Below are 18692 nucleotides of genomic sequence, written 5' to 3' on the forward strand. Positions count from 1 at the left end.
CACTTGAACAAACGCTGAAATGTTTATCTTTTTGCTGAAGTCTTTTGCATAAGCTTATGCATAAGCTTTGACGGCAGAGAATTTTTTGTTTCCAATAAGACCTTGACCACCCTTTAAAAACCAACTTGAAGGTCTCTTGGTCTCTCATTTCTAGAGCACCTTCCAGCTTTCTGTGTAAAACAACTCACAAAACTGAACTGCACGAGGGGAGAGGCTGGGCTGCCTGAGCCAGGTCGCTGGCGGTTTAGCGACGTCCCATCTGTCTTCTGACCAGGGCAGCGGGCCCACCCTGCTCGCGAAGGTCTCTCCATCACGCCCTGGAGGTCGGCCCCTGGGGGCTCTGGCCGCTCTCAGGGCCCCGCTTCGTGGAGCCCCCTCCTGGGCGCCGCGGCCCCGCGGGTCTGGATCCGAGCCCCATGCGCTCTCCAGGGGCCTCCGACCCGCTCTCCTAGGGTCTGGGTGTGAAGGCACCCTCCTCCCGCGGGGCCGGGGTGGGGTGCGGGTCTCAGAGAGCACGGGATGGGTGTCTGCGTCACGGCTGCGACCCCAGTCGGGCTTAGGCTTCGCTGTGCACCAGGACGTGTGGCGCGGGTTAGCCAGGGGTCACAGCTTCTTCCTGCCCCCACCCCCCCGCAGGGGAGTGGGAGTCGTGCAGCCCTCTCCTCCACCGCCGGCCTGTCTCCGCAGCCCACGACCCCCAGGACCCCCGCCCCGGTCCTGCTGGGGCCTGAGGACGGGCGGAGCCAAGCTTCACAGCGCCTCGGAACCCCCCCCCCGCCCCCCCCGCCAACCTCTGGGATCCCCTGCAGTCCCTCGGATCGCACAGACCCTCAGAGCCCTGGGGCCTCCCGAACCTCTCCGATCCCCTGCAGCCCCCGGGATCCCACAGACCGCAGGAACCCTTGGCTCCGCAGAACCTCTCGGCTGCCCCAGAACCCGCCCCAAGCCTCCAGACCCCCCGGCCTCAAGCGCGCGGGGGAGAAGGCCCCGAGGTCCGGGTCGCCGGGCGGGGCCCTCGCTGGGATTGGCCGCGTCCTCGATACTTTGTAGCGACCTCGCCTTCCTCGCTGCCCCGCCGCCGCCGCGGCGCCTCCTCCCGAGGTGCGGGCCGAGCACGTGCGCGCCGAGCGCGGAAGTGGGGAGAGGGCGCGGGCGAGGGTGAGTCGGAGGGCGGGGGGCGCGGGGCGCGGGGCGCGGGGCGGGGGTCGCTGGGCGGGGGGCATGGGTGGGCCCCGCGGCGCCGAGAGCGGAGCCGCCGGGGCAGACATCTCGGCCTCCGCGGGGGAGCATCGCCCCGAAAGGTACGCGGGCTCCAGGCCAGAGCCAGGCGGGGGGTGCCTGAGTCAGGCCGCCCGGCAGAGCCACCTGTCCCCGCTCGTCACCCCCGTCCCTGCCCAGGGCCGGGTGCCCTCAGTGTCCGGGGTGCCCCAGGAACCCACTTACTTCCTGAACTCCTGGGTGTGGTCTGCATAGACCTGGCCCTTAGCCTCTTTCCCGCCCTCTCTGGAGCCGGTGGGGGGTCGGCCCTGGAAGAACCTGGGGTCCTGAGAGGAGCCCTTCTCTCGCCGCGTGATCGAAGCCCTGGAGCCTCGGCCCCCTCGGGGGACGCGGGGTGCGGGACCTCCTGCCCGGCGGGACGGGGAGAAACGCGGGGCCCCGAATCAGGATTCGGTGACACGGCACTAAAGCTGGGAAGTGGCTGCGTAGACGGGAGCGCGGCCCCCTGGACCGGACAGGCGGGGCGGGGCTGAAAGAACTGGAAGCTGAGGCCAGCTCTTGTCAGGGGGCGCTCACAGGCCGGTCCCCAGCATCCTGGCGCGCAGATTCTCACCACCTTTGCGGAAAGCAGTTTGGCAGCCTGTACTAAACACGGAGAGGTCCTATAGCACTGCCCTTAACCTCGCTCCCAGGGGTCTGTTCCATAGAAGGAAGAGTAATGGCGAACCAAAGGTGTTATGTTTGAAAAACCAGTGTCTAGCCTGCTGCCTCAGTTCCACGGGTAGGGAGGTGTTTAAACGAGCTACGGCGCCTCCTTTCACGGGATGCTGTGCAGGTCCGTGCGTGTGGACTAGGAAGTATGCTGTGGTACTAGCCAGAGTAAGTGTGGGCATAAGCAGTCTCTCTGCTGCTAGAAATTGGCGCATGTACACATAGTCAGATTGGTATAAAAAAGGAAAATTCACAAAGCCTTCGAGTCTAACTTGCCATAGCTTACACGTGTGGGGGGGCAGAGTAGATGGACCATAGCAGAGTGGGATTTGGGGATGTAATGGATCAGTACTCCCTGCTTGGACACTGAAGCCAGCCCGCTGGGGTCCCCACTCTGGACCTTGAGGGTTGCCGCCCCTCTCAGCCTTGTCTTTGCCTGGCAGAGGGGAACAGCTCAGTTTGAAGGTGGAGGTGCCTCCCCTCAGCAGAACCAGGCACAGGGAGGCCCAGCAGTCTTCATTCCTCTGCATAGTTTTTTTTTTTTTTTTTTAATTTGTGGCATTAGGGCAACCTTTAAATCTTTGTGTTTTTCAAATACAAGTTTTGGGGTTTTTTTGTTTTGTTTTGTTTTTTTCCCCCAAGATTAAAACAGCTAAAACCAGGTGGTGCTGCTCCTGCTCCCTCAGGCCCCATGGCCCCTCTTTGCAGGAATGCAAACAGTCTGCCCAGGGCACCTCCTGAGTGCTCTGCGAGGCCTTGGCATCCATCTGGCAAAGGCTGGGGAAATCTGATGACCCTAACGTCCACAGTCCCTGCCCTACTGGGCCCCAAGAAGGAGAGATACAGAATGTGATTACCTTGTGTGTAAGAACATGGCGGATGTCAGAGGACCTGGGTGGGGCCTGTGGGAATTCCCGGGGCACCGGGAATCCGTGGAAGCTCCAGAGGAGTGAGGGGGGACTGCTGTAGTGATGGCACCTGGCTCAGTCTGGGCACACAACCAGGGACTAACAGGAAATTTTGGTGAGCATCTGATGCCCCCCGCCTTTTCCAGGGTGAGTTCTTACTATTGCCATGTTACAAGGGCCTGTGGCAGGAGGGACCTTGTGGGGTTGGTCTGAAGATTGACGCATCAGCCTGTGGTGAGTGCTGGCTGTTGTCATGACTGCCCTCTTGTTTGCAGAGGGGCCCAACCTGACTCGGGATGCAGAGCTTCCTGAACCTGCTGAGGGGGAGTGAGGGCTCCGGCCCTCCCTTGGCAGAGCTGGTGACCCTCGCAGGCAGGCTGTGCCGTGACCTCCAGGACGACCCCGCCCAGGTGCAGCCCTTGGTCTCAGCCCTGCTGGACAGCCAGCTCCGCCTGTACTTGCTGGACAACGCGGATGTGGCCCTGGTGTGCGCCCGCGTGCTGGCCCAGCAGGAGCAGCACCAGGACGCCTGCCGGCTGCTGGAGGTAGGACTGGTCTCGGGGGGTGCACAGAGACAGGCAGCTGCTGCCATCCCACACGATGGGAATGCCCGGAAGTCAGCAACAGCCTGGCGAGGGGTGCTGTGCACCGAGTGGGGTGGTCCACTCTCACTTGACTAAGTCTGACTAGGCTGGTAATGCGAGACCAAAGTATTCACTTGTCGAATCCATATGGAGTGGGGGTCCTGGCTTGGAGAACTGGCATCTAAGTCAGCGAGACAGACAGTCAGACCCAGATCTCAGCCCCTTAGCTGCAGGTCGGCCATCAAGAACTTTGAAAGGAAAAGTCTTTGTCACTCATCTGGTGGTACTTGGAACCTCAACTCATTTGACCTCAAAACCTGACCTGCATTGATGTGAAGCTATTTATGGTCTTTATTTATTCCCTTAATGTGACTGTGGTACATCTGGCTTCCTAAATACTGGTATGTTTGATTCTGCGGTGCTGCCTGCCCCAGATTACACTGGCGTGGTGCATACTATGTAGTACATACCAGTACTTCCTATAATCTGAGAAGTTCTGAATTCCAAAATACTTCTGGCTCAAAGGTTTTCAAATAAGGGATTTATGGGCGAGTTTTTCCCTCTTTCACCCCATATTACAGTCCATGCTGAGTTTACAAGATACTCAATTCTTTCCAGTTCTTTTTATTTCCACTCCTCACCCCCCCAAGCCATGTGATGTCCTCTTGGCCACTCTCCCTATGTCCTCTCCTGCTCCCTTGATCTGTTCCTCACGTATCGGCCAGAGAGAGTTTTAAAACTGCAGATGGGACCACGGTGTGCGCCTGCCTGCGATCTGAGTCTGCCTGCTCCACAGGCTCATCTCCAGACTCAGCCCCGGCTTCCTCCACAGTGACTGTGCCAGCTTCCTTGCTGTTCCTAGAACTCCTGAGATATTTCTTTGTCTTAGGACCTTTGCATGTGCCATTCCCTCTGCCAGAGGCTGGTGCTTGGCTCTTTGTGTGGCTGGTGCCTTCTTACCTTTCTGGTTTCTTCTTTAAAGGTCACCCTGTCTAGGCACTGCTCCCTTATTCTCCAGTACAGCCCCTCGTTCCCCCCTCTGTTGCTCCTTCCTCAGTTCATAATTAGAAGCCTATTTATTTGTCAGCCTGTGTTTCGTGTGCCTCCTGGTTCTGCACCGCAGGCCCCAATGATGGAGGAGCCGCCTTGGTTTGGCTCATTACAGGATTCTCAACACCCAACGTGACACATGCAACATAAGAGGGGCTTGGTTTTTCAAATCCATCAAAATAAACGGATGAAGTGAACAAACAAGGGAACACACAGCTGGAGTCGTAATACCTGCTGTGAAGGCAGTCGGTGATGAAGTGTGTGAATGACACCAGCGATGAAAACTCCCAGGAGAGGGTACAAACTCAGTCAGAATGATCCAGAAGTCTCTGAGGAGGTGACGTGTGGCTGAGACCTGAGTGATATGATGGGCCACCACGCCAAGAAAGGGCATCTTTGGCTCAGGGCCAAGTCCTGTGGGCAGGGAGGGTCCCGTATGGGTTCCTTGACCTGTGCCCTCAGCCGATGGCTGCATCCAGGCTGGAGATGGCAAGCCGCAGCCCAGCACAGTGGGCTTTGTCTGATGCTGTGGAGAGAAAGCTAGATGATTCCCAGTACCTCCCTCCGCAAGATGGTTCTGGGAACACTGGAGTTAAAGGCAAGAACCACACACACTGACCACAGGGGCTGTGTCCCAGGGGAGGCCAGTGCTGGGTGTCCTTGGCCATCTCCAAAGTCTGGGCATGGGAATAAGTCACAGTGGATCGGTGAGCTGTCACCGGGCACAGACCTGGACCCCTCCATCCCACTTGGCTCAGAATGCGCTCGCTGAGCACCTAGGGGCTCAGCCCTGCTTGGTGGGAGAAAAAGGCCATTCACGTAAGACATGGGTCAATCCTCAGACCCTCAAATCTGACTGTGTGGTTCTAATCGCAGCTCTGCCTCTCTGTGCTGTGTGGCCACAGGCCAGTTACTGGCCTTCCCCTTGCCTCGTGCCCCTCACCTGTAGGGAGTGACTGAGAGCTGTGCTGACCTCATGTGCTTCATGGGAGGGTTGAAGGGCAGAGGTGAGTGGGTGGCCGGTGGGGCCACCAGGGTCACTATGGAACCTGGTGGGGATTGGCATGCTGGTCATATGGCTCCTGCCCTTATGGCTTGGCGCATCAATGAGCAGCTCCTCCCAGGGTCAGGTTGGGTCAGATGCCGGTACTCCAGGGTGGGCGAGGGTGGCCAGGTCTCAGGAGGCTTTCTCGGTAGGGTTGCCGGGTGCCAGGAGGCAGCCAGGAGCTGGTGCAGCTCTGGAATGACATTCACTACCGTCTAGTCATGAAGAGGCTGGGTGTGGCCACGCTGACCCCGGTGCAGAAGTTCCGCTGCAGGAAGAGGTACACTGCTGGCCTTCATTTGTGCTTATTCTCTGCGGCTCCCAAGGGATGTGCTGTCCAAAACCACAGAACGGCTGAGGTGAGATAGAGGAAGGGAGATCAGGGCCAGAAAAGTCAGATGAAGCAGTAACAGTCAAAAGGTAACAGGCTCACCTGCTGCCAGCGTGCCCGACTTGGAGCCATGCTCTCCACCTCTCAGCCGGCCGTGGCCTATTCCTGCCTGCACCTCTGGGGCAAGGAGAGCCAGCTGTTCCCAGGAGCGAGGCAGAGTTCCAGCTGTAGCAGGAGCCACTGCCCACCAGTGAGGCCCCCAGGGAGGGAGTCAGTGGGTGGGCACCTCACCTCACTCTCGTCTTGTCTCCTCCTCCCGTGGGAGCCACCCAGCACATGTGCCTCAGGGCATCTAGTCCCCACTGTCAGGCTCTGCAGGTGGCCCAGCCTGAATCCCAGCACTGCCCCTCAGGGCTGCAGGACCTTTTAAAGAGAGATAAAGATGAGAGTGCTGCAAGCATTAGATGAGATACATGCCTGGCATGTGATGGATGTTGAACAGATGTTAATACTAATTACCACCATGACCATTTTCAGCACTGAGTAAGCAGTGTGACTACTAATTATTATTATTACTGTCATTACCAGTCATGGATGAGGAAACTGAGGCATAGAAAGGTTAGTAACTTGCCTAAGGTTGCATACAGGAGAGATGCAAACCCAGCACTCCAGCCCAGACACTGAGATGGTAGAGCCTTTGTTGTTGATCTTGGGTGTTCCCCACTGGCCAGGAGGGGCTTCAGATCTTGCTTTGAGCTCCTGACAGCTCAAGCGGCAGAGGATTCCTGAGCCATGAGCCCTGGTTGATGGCCTGGTTACTGGGAGAAAAAGAGATGGATTTCTTTTGGACCAAATAGAGTGAGATATGTCCTGGAAGCCTGGCAGCTAATCAGCATTGGGGTCTTCAGGGATGCAGTCATGTCCCTCCATTTGGTGCTGACGGCCTGCCAGAGTGCAATTCAGTGAAGTAAATGATTTGGGGACCAGCATGCAGAGTTTGTGGAGAGGTCCCTGATTGCTGGGTGCCACTGGAGGTGTTGGTGATATAGACTGGGACCTGCTCTCCTGGAGCTGATGTTGGGTGTGGATGATGGACGGTAGACAAGGAAACAAGGGAGGTCCCATAATTCAGAGTGAGGAGCACTAGATGGAGAATGCATTCAGAAGAGGACTGTGACTCATTGCTTCTTTGCTCTGGGGAAGGGGCTGCAGCACAGGTCTGTCCCAGCTTTGGAGGAGAGGCCTGAGCACAGACGGCAGTCCCTGGGGGCATAAAGAGGGAGTGACATGGGAGTTACAGCAAATGCTCAGTGCAAGAGCAGAGGCAGGAGGTTCTTAGCATCTCTGGGAGTGGCCAGAGAGGGGTTGTGTCGGGACAGATTTTGGAGTATTTGCTGATGGGTTGGATGTATTGGAGGAGGTAAGACAGAATGAAGCTGGACTCCAGGGCTCCTGGCTTGATTGGCTGGAACGTGGTGGTTTGTCACCGAGATACACAGCATGTGGGCTGGGGCAAGATCTGGAGAGTCGGGGACCGAGCTCCATTTGGTTTGTGGGTGTGTGGCATGCATTTTTGACATCCATGGGGATTTGCTCAGTTGGTGTTTGGATATCAAGTTTTGTATGGATAGGTGCTATTTGTTTATATGTCACTTTTTTCTTTTGGAAAAATTCAAATATATACAACAGTAAAGAGAATAGCATAAGCAACCTCAACATCCTCATCATCCAGTTTCAAGAGTTATTGGCCATTGGTTAGCTTTGGCATCTCAGTGAGTGGTCCTGGAAACCCTGGTGAGACCACTGTGAGAGTGTGGAGCACAGTACGGGCTGAGCTGACGCTGGGCCCCTCCCTTGTTCAGGGGACAGACCCCTGGGATTTGTAGCACACAGCCAGGCAAGGAGGAGTGGCTAGTGAGACGTGAGGCAGTCCAGGGAGCGTGGTGTTTGGGAGCACATGAACTGCATCCAGGAGAAGGGGTGTCTGTAACCACCTCCTCACTGTCCTCATCCAGGAACCCACCGCCCCCCTCCCTCTGTCCGGGCGGCCTGAAGAGCCGGAACTTTCCCAGAGAGGTTCGCCAGAAGCTGCATGATTTCGCTTCGGGAGTGAGCGCTAACCCCAGTAAGGCTGAGCGGGTAAGAGCCGACAAGACGGAGGCCAGCTAACCCTCCCCTTAGCTGCCACTCCATCCTTAAGGGACCCTCCACCCTCAGTTGTCCCCTCACCCTTAGGTGACACTCCACTCTTAGGGGACACCATCGTTAGGAGATACCACCACCCTTAGGTGACAGTCCCTTAGGCAACACCAGCCTTACCCCCGCCCCCGGCCTCCCGAGTGGTCTGTCTGCCGGGGCACTGGTGGTCTCCGCCTCTCCTTGAACTCTCATGGGAACAGGAGCTCGTTGGCGTGCAGCCCCTGGCCGTCCAGCGGGCAGACGTAAAGCCTTTTGTTTCCTCACGTGGGGTCATAATATCCCCAGTCGGTGTGGCTTCAACAGATGTTCACTGAACACCCACTGCGGCCAGGCCCGGGTACCAGGGTGAGAAGAGTCGAGTATCTGCCTCCGTGGAGCTTCCCGCGTCGGGCAGGCAGATGGCCGCGGAGCCCAGTGCCTGCCGAGGCTCGTGGGCGCCGTCCCCGGTCCCTGAAAGGAGGAGGGATGCGCGGGGTGGGGTAAGGTCGCGAGAAGAGGCCAGGTGGGCAGGCGGGAATTTCGCGGGGTTCAGAAATCTGGGCCCGCTCTTTTCACCGGCGTCTTTGCGCTGTCTAATCAGCGGGGCTCTTCTGTGTTTGCTCCACCCACTTCTCTCCCCATCCAATCATCAGAGCTGTCCCAGCGATCGCCCCTCCCGCATCTCTCTACTGTCCAATCGGCATGGTTCTCCTAGTAGTCACCCCGCCCACCTTTCTCAGCCCTCCAATCCAGCGCTCTGCGCCGTGGGCAGTGGACGGCTGGGGGTGGGGCTGTCTCTTGAGAAGGTTGAAGGCGCAGTTTGCTCGAGGCGATCGCGGGCCGGCGCGCCCACGTGGTCTGGGTGCTGGCGGCGGGAAGCTCCGGCTCCGCCGGTTCTGCCCGAGTCCCCCCTCTCTGGGTGGCCGTCTGCGGGGTCCGTCGGCGCCCGGCCGCTCCCTGTCCCCGGCCCGCGGAGAGCCTTCCCGGTGGGGCCGCCGGGAGCGGGGCTAGAGGCCGTGTCGTTCGGGCAGGAGAGGCTGGCCTCGGAGACGAGCCTGAGCGCGGAGCAGGTCTACAACTGGTTCGCCAATTACCGGCGGCGCCAGCGGGCCCTTCTCCAGCGCGCGGAGCCAGCCCCGGACGCGGCCGCAGACGCCGGCGCGGGGGCGAGGGGCCCGGTCGCCCCGCGGCCGTCAAGTTGCCCCGACCTGGGTTCCGGACGTGGGGACCGGCCTCTGTGGTCAGGTGAGTGGCCCGAGGGCCCCGGCACCCTCTCAGGTCTGGGGCCAGGCCTAGGTAGGGCCCCTCTGGTGCAGGGGCAGTCCCCCCACCCCAGTCCGCACGTTCGGCTTTCAGCCTGTCCGGAGCGAGACCGCTGAAGCAGAGGCTCGGATTGGGCTCAGGGTGGGCCCAGGCGGGGCTGCGGCCGCCCTTTCGCGTTTAGAGGTTACTTTGGGGCCAGGGCCACAAGTCAGTGAGTAGATTTAGGAAGTGAGCCAAACGCCAGGCTTTAGGGTGTCCTGGGTTCAGATCAAGGGACAAACAAAGAATTTTGGGATGCTTGGGTGGCGACACCGTTTTCAGGCCAGCGGGGCTGCTCTTAACCTCCTGGGCAGGCGGCTGGGGCTCGAGCATCGCAGAGCCCCGCTCCCATCTGATTGGCTTTCAGGAGGACGCGAAGAAAATGGGCCTGTACAGTCCCCGGAGACCACCCAAGAGCCATGGGAGCCGCTGGCCCTGTCCCTGGACTTTTCTGGAGATGAGACTATGCCAAAGCCACTGGCTTCCAGGTACTGCCATTCCCACAGGCTGTGTGACCATCTCCTTGTTCAGCTCCCCCATCCTCGGTCAGAGACCTGGCCTGGCGTGGAATTGCTGGGGCACACACTGGGACCAGGTCAGTGACAGCTGAGCACAGACAGCTGTGACCCCAGGGGTAGTGGGGCCACTGGCAAGGAACCTACTTCAGGGACCTGCACACTTCCTCCTTGGAGCCTGTTTCACAGCCTGGCTTCATGTATATTTTGGAGAATGGAGAAGACAGCTAGGAAAACGTGCAGATCTGCCTCCTGAAGGCAAGTTCAGCTGTCTTTGTGGTTTGTTTATTTCTAGTATTTTCTGTGGTTTGTATTTCTTGAGTTCCTCCTACCAGGCACTGTCCAAATGCTTTCCCTTGCTCTACAAGGCACAAACCTGGTGCAAGGGTAAGGCAAGTGCTGGCCAGCAGCAGGACTAGGGGTCAGGCCCAGGCTTGTGTAACCATCAAGCTGTGCACTCTTTTTCCACTTAGTGCTGTGATATCAGCTTCTCTCGTGACAGTACTGGGGCCTGGCACCTCATATCCAGGCTGGCTCTGACCTGGTGTGTGACCTCAGACAGATTCCTGTAACCTCACAGTGCCTCGCTTCTTTCACCTGTGAAATGGGGCTAGCGATAGGACCTGCCCTGCAGGTTGTTGATAAGATTATAGGGGTGGTGGTAGGGAGGTGTTGACAAAAGACAAGGGCACTATCCGAGACACAGTGAGCATTTGTGGAATGTTAATTCTTTAAATTATTATCAACTGCTGCCTCATATTCCTTTAGATAGTCATTATCTGTTCATTCCACTGTTAGGCTTAGCCTATTCATTTTCAGCATTCAATATTGTTGAACAATGCTTTATTGAAGGTCCTTGTACATAAACTGCTAACGTATCATAGGTTTCCAGTAATAGTGTTCTTTAAGTGTCTCTAGAACCCTTGCAGCTGCAGGGAGAACAGTGAAGGCAGCGTGACTAGGGATGTGCTGGGTGATTAGGGATGTCAGTTGCTGAACTGATTCAGGAACCCAGATTTCCAAACTGGGCTGGAGTCTCCTCCCAGGCCCCACTGCCCCGGCCTGAGGAGCCTCTGCCCACCAAGGGATGGTGTCCACTGTGTTCCCCAGGTCTCTGCAGGGTGCTGAAATATACCAGGAGGGGCCTGGCCACGGTCCTGCCAGTCTCCCCACCGTCTGCCCTGGCTCTGGCCTCTGCCCTCTGGCTGCCAGCAGTGACATGCTGGACCCCTCGCTGGCTGCCCCTGAGTCATGGCTGATGTCCCTTGCACTGGCGTCCTCCAAAGAAGTTTCCTTCCAGACTGGGCAGCTGGTCCACGGTCACGGGCTGGACTTCATGATGCGCCCCGCAGATGCTGCCGTGTCTGTGTCCATCGCTGCCCTCAGTGAGCCCAGCCCCACAGGTGGGTCCACTCCAGACAGACCATGAGTTTCTGCACCAGACGCTACAGCTACTTGTGTCCCATTTGAGGGGGCAGAAGTGCGCAAGGGTCAGAACTTTCTGCTTGAATCCCACGCGTTTGATTCAGGTCAGAACTTTCCACTTGATCCCACAACCAGTGCAGTTAGAACAGAAGCTTGTCCTGCAAACATCCCAGATACTTCTCGTTATTTTATTTTGCAAAATAAGATATACACGTCTGGAAAATAAGACAGTGAGGAAAGAGCTAATGAAATGAACCAGCTGCCACCCCTGCACTTTCCAGTCTAGTCCACCTCGCTCGCCGTCCCCGTGGCTGCAGCTGAGGAGAGCTGAGCTGCTTAGCTCTCCCTCCTCCACTCATCTCATCTCATGGTGGAAATATTTTAATTTCTCTCTTAGTTATCATAGTAGATATAAATACCTTTAAAGAATACATGTTTAGATATGTATTTCATCCACCAAATACAGTAACATCTTGTGACATCCCACTGAGCTAACATCTGTTGCCAATCTTCCTCTTTTTGCTTTAGGAAGATTGGCCCTGAGCTAAGCTCTGTGCCAGTCTTCCTCTATTTTGTATGTGAGTTGCCGCCACAGCATGGCTTGACAAGTGGTGGAGGTCCAAGCCTGGAATCCAAACCAGTGAGCCCAGGCCACTGAAGTGGAGTGCTCCAGACTTAACCACTGTGCCACAGGGCTCACCCCAACATCCCACCTTTTAGTGAGGATATTGGCACTATGAAGTCAGCGTTTCACCAAGATTTCCCAGTCTTCTATGGTAATATATATGTTGTCTTAGAGTTTCCAGTTGCCTTTTTTTCTTACATTGCCTGCTTTTATCACATCCGTCAGTCCCCTCTGAAGACTTGCTGCTGGGAGCGCTCCTTCCCCATTGAGTGATGTCTCCCTGGGTCTGGGACGGAGCTGTCATCCCAGAGCTCATTGAATCGCTTCCCTGGGTTTGCTCCAGTGTTTCCTGAATTGCAGATCTTGTTCTTTCTTGACTCCTGTTAAATTGGAGAATGCCTTCAATTAACTTTGCAAGAAAGGGTGCCTGTAAGATAAATTTTCTGAGTCCTTTCATGTTCTGAAATTGTCTTTTATCTTCCCTCACATTTGATTAACAGTTTGCTAGGGACAGAATTCTGAGTTTAAAATACTGTTTCCCTTCACACTTTGAAGGCATCATATCAGTGTGGCGTCTAGTGTTGTGGAGAAGTCACACTTTCCCTGGTGCTTACTCCCTTACAGGTTGCCTGGGTTTTCTTTCCTGGAGTTTTTTTTTTTAAGTCTTGGCGTTCTGAAATTTCATAGTGATGGTCCTAGGTGTGAGTTTTTTTAAATTCGCTGTGCTGTTAAGCCTTTCAATTTAAAGAACAAGAGAACAAGTTCTCCTTTAAGCTGTGTGCATTTGTTATAATATTCTTTGATAGTTTCTTTGATAATTTTCTCCCTCCATGTTCTCAGTTTTCTTTTTAGAGCCCCGACGTTATTTGGATGTTGGAAATCCTAGACCAATCTCCCCAAATGCTTTTTTTTCTTATATTTTCCTTTCCTTTTTATTGTATGTGTTTTTGGTTTTCATTTATTTGTGAGTTTTTTTGCTGAGGAAGATGTGCCCTGAGCTAACATCTGCTGCCACTCTTCCTCTTTTTGTATGTGAGCAACTGCCGCAGCCTGGCCAGTGATGGACGAGTGGTGTAGGTCCACGCCCAGGAACCGAACCTGGGCCACCAGAGTGGAGTGCACCGAACTTAACCACTAGGACACTGGGGCTGACCCTGGGGGAGTATTTCTTAAACTCTGTCTTCCAGTATTTTATTTTGTTTTAACACCTTTGTTTTGACAGTTATATATTCTAAGAAAATTCTAAGCTCTCATCTCTGAATTTTCCTTTCTTAATAGATCTTGTTACTTTTTATAGATGCAATATTTTATATTTCTCTGAGTATCTTAATTAGATGTTTCAAAAAACTATGCTATGTTGTCTGAAGGCAGGAGTACTGGGGCTGTGGATGTTGGCCTTTCCTTACATAGGGCAGGTGAGGGGCCACAGAGAGGAAGGAACCTGGGGACTCGTCCTCTGGGGCAGCTTTTCAGTGTGACCACATTGGTCTTTCGTTTCTTGCTGCCCATTTTTTTTTCGCTCTCAGAGACTCATATTTGCTTGTCCGTATTTGCTGACAAGGCTGGAGTGGGGACACTCAGGGGCCGACTGGCACTGGGACCAGGGGAGCTGGTCTTCACACCAGGTGCGGCCCCTGGGCAGGTGGTGCTCTCTGGGAATTGGCGAGCTTCCCTGCTGACTGCCGAGCACCAGGACGGAGCCTGCTCGCCCTCACTGCTCCCTCCCTCCCTTCAGGCTCAGCCCCTGCCCTGCGTTCAGATGCCCTACCATCATGGGACTGTACTTGTGCCTGAGTCTGCAGGACTGGACACACCCAGCTGCTAATTACCCCCCCACCGTGACGCTCCCTTTGTTCTTAGCTTGTGGCTTTTTACTTCTCTTTCTTTTGATGAAGAAACTATAACCCATTGGTCTATTATGTTTGAACCAGAAATGTTCAAATTAGCACTTGAGCTGTGTTTCATGTGCCTCACATTATCTCTAGAGTTCTGCAGGAAGGAGGACACAGCAGAAAGTGGAGGTAGAGTCACATAGCAAATGGCCAGGAAGGCTCCCTGGTCTGAGAAGATTTGGGCAGCTGGCCGGCAGGAGGGAGGGCAGTGTGAGCCTGACCTGCTTGCCTGTGATTCTGGCTCTGAGGTCAGGGACTCTTAGGTTAGGTTTACCACCTGGTAGGCTCAGCACAGAAACGAACCTTCCTTCTCAGCTCACTTTGCTCCTAAATGTCTGTCAACCCAGAACTGATCAAATCCACAGTGGCTTGTCTTTAAAAGTGTAAGGCATTCTGAGATATTCTCTGAAACGTCTTAAGTTGAGAGAGTGAAATGAGGTAGTGACACCTTGCACCTCAGTGAAATCATGGTGAAACCTAAGAGAAAAGCTAAAAATGAAAACAGCCAAGGGCTGGCAGCCCAGCCTTTGATGAACCAGCACGAGAGATCCTGAGAGAAGTGGACTGTGCCCGCCCCGTCCTCCATGGCAGCAGCGGTGTGGACAGATGTGGGTTCCCAGTGTTTGCTGCTGGGGGCCGGTGTGAGGTCTGGAATGACAAAGGAAAATTGGAAGTCAGCAAAATTTGACTTCGTTTTGGTCTCTGGAATCCTGAGGAGGCCACTGAGGTCAGCAGTAGTGGCTGTTCCCTTCTCGGAGAAGGAGGCTGAGGCCTGGGGCTGGGAGGCTGGACGCTGCCTCTCTGGGCAGGTCTTGGTCAGGCTGCATGTGGGCTGTGCTAGCTCCTCCCAGCACTGGGATATGAAATTTCTTCCCAATCAGGATTTGCGGCCCCGCCCAGTGGCAATCCCCAGAGCACGTACCTGGAGGAGTGTCCAGGCACGAGTGGTGGCCAAGCAGAACGACAGGAGGGCAGCTTCCTGGTGACACAGCCACCGCCACCGGCTCCTGAATTCATCCTCACCCAGAGGTAAGCCCCACAGCGCCACCGGGCTCTGGCGAAGCTTTCTACGGTTTCTTTTTCTGTGGTAAGGGTAGTGCCTGGTTTATAGACTCACCGTCTCAGACGGTGCAGATTGAGTCCCTTCCTTCTCGGTTTCTGGACACTACACAGTTCCCCTGGCCTGCATCTACCAAAAGAAGAGGGTGGTTTTTCCCTTAGACAGAAGAACACCTGCAAACATCAGAGCAGACATGGGCCTCCATCTGGGGATGCTGCTCAGGCCTCACTTCTTCCCTAAGATCTCCCTGGTCCCCAGCAGCCTCTTTCTAGCATTTTCTTTTTCTCAGACAAAGGATTTCAGAGTTTCTGAGCAGCATAAAGATCCTGATTTTATATTCCACGTTGTGGTTTTGAAGGGGCTTGGAAAGGCTTGAACAGCCTACGTGCTATGGACTGTGGTCTGTGGGGACCAGGACAACAGGCCAGGAGACTGCAGAGGCAGAGAGGAGGGACGGAGGAGCGTGACAGGTCCTCTGGTGGAGAGGGACTCTCCATGGGGGCTGCCAGGACCAGGTCCCCAGGGTTCAGGGTCTCCCTAATCTGGGAGCTGAAGGCCAGGTGCCTAGTGAGGGGAGAATTACAGGGGACTTGCGAGAGGCGGGGGGCAGTCCCCCGGCACAGGCTCTGCTGAAACAGCCAGACGGCGAGAAAGTCCAGGCCGGGCAGATGGACTCGCTTCTCCATTTGTGATGGGGAGCTGTGACGGAGCACATTGCACCACAGGGTCCCCTCGTGGCTTGCTTGGCCTTCACTGGCCGTCCCACCCTTGGACTCTGATGCCCCAGCCCATCTTTGCTCTGATCTAATGACCTTGATTTTTTCTTTAAAAACAGCTTCATTGAGGTGTAATTGTATACAGTAAACCAGCATGTTTAGATGGTACAAATGACGGTTTTCTGAAACCATAATGGTGCTGAAGGTCATGAGCCACATAGGTCGTTCCCACCCCCCTCAACCCCCCACCCCCAGGACCACGGATCTAATTTTTTTAGCTGCATTTTCCAGAATTTTGTATGGACGAAATCAGACAGTAGGTACCCTTTTTCAGTCTGGCTCCTCTCGCTTGGCCTTGCTGCTTCGAGGTTCACCCCTGGAGCTGCGTGTACCCGCAGTTCTCCCTCTTACTGCTGAGTCCTGTTCACTGAGGTGGAGGGACCACAGTTTGTCGACCCTTCAGCTGTTGGCGGCCTTTTGGGAGTTCCAGTTTTGGCCGCTGTGAGCACTCCTGGACACGTGTCAGTCTGCATGTTTGCCGTCATGTCCCTGGGCACGTGTACACCTAGGAGTGGACTGGCTGGCCTTTGCCTTTTTTGAGGAACTGCCACTGTTGCCCTGAGTGGCTGCACCTGTCACCTTTCCTGCTCTCCCTGCTCCTCCGCCTGATTTGGTCCTAATGGCCTCTTGTCTCCTTTACACCCCAGGCCTGTCCCTTCTTTGTGGCCTTTCTTCCTTCACGTTTGTGCTTCCTGTCCCCTTCTCTGTGAGTCTGCTCTGACATGCTCTCTGACCCACCTGAGCCACCTGCTCGAGGTGTCACACCGGCCCCTCGAGTAGCCTGCATACCTGAGAGCCCTGCGGGAGGAGACAGTTTCTGAAGAGTGTCCAGTGCCTGCAAGGGCTCCTGATGTGCACAGAGCTCTCAGGTCATGTTGTCCAGTAAGTGGACAGTGTGACCTGGTACTCCCTTGAAACAGGGCCCAGCCATGACACGTCCCTTTTCCAGCCCCCCAGAGCTGACACCGGCCCCGTCCACCTTCCTTGGCCCTGTGTCCGCCATGGAGCTGAGCCAGCCCCTGCCCTCCAGCCAGGTGAGGCCCTCCTGTGACCGTGGGTTTCCCTCCTAAGTACTGGATCCTCAGCTGGTGCCTTTGGAGTGAGTAAGTCAGGCAGAGATGAGCAGGCGGCAGGGATGCCTCGAGGCTGGAAGAGTGGAATGGGAGCTGCGGGGCAGGTGTCTGGGGCAGTGTTTCTTACTGAGTCCAGAGGTGGTGCGTCCCAGGGTCAGAGGTGCCCCGGTGGGAAGGCGGGGCCAGGCAGAGGGTGCCTCCATGTATAACGCTATGTTGGCTTTCCAGGTGCAGTGGCCCGATGGCCAGGCCTCCAGCGATGCCTTCTGGGGAGCCAGGGTACTACTTGAGCTCTCGGGGGGCAGCCTGGGCTGAGCTGCCCCTCGGGAGCCCAGCCACTGCCCCAGGGGAGCAGGTGTAACATCCAGCCGTTCAACACAAGTTAGAGAGTTTTATCCAGACTGAAAAAAGGAGGTCCCCCAGAGTTCCCTTGGGGTTCTGCTGAGAAGCACTGAGGGCTGTGTAGCCCCTTGCCATGTTCGAATAGTTTGGTTGTCAGCGGAAGCATTTGAGAAATGTTCATGAGATGAGGAGTGAACGGTGGGTCTGCTCCCCTCAGGCCGCGCAGATCACAGGGTCCAGCTCCTGGGCAGGTTCTGAGCAGTGGGGCCTTTCTAGAGAGAGGAAGATGTGCCGCTGCTGGCCGCCTCCCCCTGTCCTGTGACAGGCTAAACTCCCCCAAGTTAACTTGGCGAGTGAGGCCTGGGCAGCGTTCTGACATTTCTGTGTCTGGGGAGCTTCTACCAAGAGGCGGAAGTGGCTGCAGATGGGCCAGGCGGGGTGGGCCAGGGTGCACTTCCCTCACATTGTCATCCATTTTGTTTGCCAGACAAATGTTGTATTCAATTAAAGTTATATGTTCTGATCTCCCCCCTTTTATTCACTTACTTATGTCCTGGACACCCACCCCCGTCAGTCGCTGGCCAGCATTTCATAGCATGCATGTGCAGTAACCGATGCATCAGTAGCATTGTTTCTAGTGTCTCCATTGTGTAAGGAGACTTCTCGGCCATCTGCTCTTTATCTAGTTATTTTGTTGTGGGAACAAGGAATTGCCCTGGTGGTGAAATGGTTCTGCCCAAGCCCACAGTGCCCCGGGCGCCAAGTGTGGTTCATCCTGGTGCATCTGCCCCCCTCTACATGGGTGACTTTGAGACTTAGGACTGTCATCTCCAGGAATAGGCCCATGATGCTCGCCTCCCCCATCGTGTTAGTCGACAGATGTGTCCTGAGCAGCTTGTGTGGAACAACAGGGAGCGGTCAGGTTTGTACCTCGGGGCTCACAGGAGTGCGCAGGCAGTTACGCAGTTGCAGATGCAGTGATGTGAAGTGAGGGGCTGCTGAGAACCAAAGGTGTGTGGGAGCGCTTGAAAGATGAGATGTTGGGAGCTTGTGGGGGTGTGGGGGCATCTCAGCTGGGACCTGTGCTCAGCCACCACAGCTCAAGGGCCCTCGACCTCTCCCTCCTTCACCCCAACTCTGCAGACCTAACACCCATCGCATCCCGCCTTTATCACCAAAACCGCATGTCTGAGCAGCAGTAACAATATATATACTTCCACTTAGGGACGATCACCTTCCACGCTCCTGAAAACCACAGATATTTCAGGACCTTGAGGGTATTGTGCTAAGTGAAGTAAGGCAGACAGAGAAAGACAGATAGGTATGACTGCTCTCAATGTGGAAGGTAAACAAACAGATGCAGAGAACAGATTGCTGTTACTAGGGGGGAAGGGGTGGGGGAGGGTGAAAGGGGTGAAGGGGCACAGGTGTACAGTGGCGGATGGAAACTAGACTTTGCTGGTGAACACAATGCAGTCTACAGAATCCAAAATATCATAATTTACACTTGAAACTTATACAGTGCTATAAACCAATGTTATGTCAATAAAAACAAAATAAAATAAGTACTCAATGGTAGTACAACACTTATTTTATTACAGAAAATGTACCTATCCTAGAAAATGGTGTTTATCGGGGTTTAGGGAAACTAAAGCTC

The 18692-nt window shown here is 55.3% G+C and overlaps 1 protein-coding gene and 1 long non-coding RNA gene across 10 annotated transcripts; one reads left to right on the top strand and one right to left on the bottom strand.

The window, feature by feature from the left end:
- The first annotated feature begins 1046 nt into the window (after nt 1–1046).
- On the top strand, nt 1047–17562 carry ANHX (anomalous homeobox). Of its 3 annotated transcripts, none has more exons than XM_023648180.2 (10): nt 1047–1158; nt 3113–3382; nt 5669–5796; nt 7863–7986; nt 9057–9270; nt 9695–9815; nt 10953–11245; nt 14666–14813; nt 16570–16654; nt 16922–17562. In XM_023648180.2, exons 2-10 carry the CDS (start codon nt 3134–3136, stop codon nt 17006–17008), a joined length of 1449 nt encoding a protein of 482 aa, XP_023503948.1. In that variant the 5' UTR covers nt 1047–1158; nt 3113–3133; the 3' UTR covers nt 17009–17562. The 3 variants fall into 3 exon arrangements, with proteins under 3 accessions (XP_023503948.1, XP_070076623.1, XP_023503947.1); XM_070220522.1 differs by having other exon boundaries at nt 1115–1158; nt 8350–9270; XM_023648179.2 differs by lacking the exons at nt 1047–1158; nt 3113–3382; nt 5669–5796; nt 7863–7986 and having other exon boundaries at nt 8330–9270.
- Nucleotides 4026–8644, bottom strand: LOC102147680 (uncharacterized). 7 transcript variants are annotated; one of them, XR_011420906.1, is made up of 7 exons: nt 8167–8644; nt 6479–6665; nt 6139–6270; nt 5950–6024; nt 5445–5849; nt 4703–4997; nt 4026–4288 (listed from the first exon to the last, which is right to left on the bottom strand). It is a non-coding gene; the product is annotated as an uncharacterized lncRNA (long non-coding RNA). The 7 variants fall into 7 exon arrangements; XR_011420910.1 differs by having other exon boundaries at nt 5729–5870; XR_011420907.1 differs by having other exon boundaries at nt 5415–5849; nt 5950–6043.
- Nucleotides 17563–18692: the final 1130 nt, after the last annotated feature.

The sequence above is a fragment of the Equus caballus genome, chromosome 8, assembly GCF_041296265.1.
Source record: "Equus caballus isolate H_3958 breed thoroughbred chromosome 8, TB-T2T, whole genome shotgun sequence".
NCBI lineage: Eukaryota > Metazoa > Chordata > Mammalia > Perissodactyla > Equidae > Equus > Equus caballus.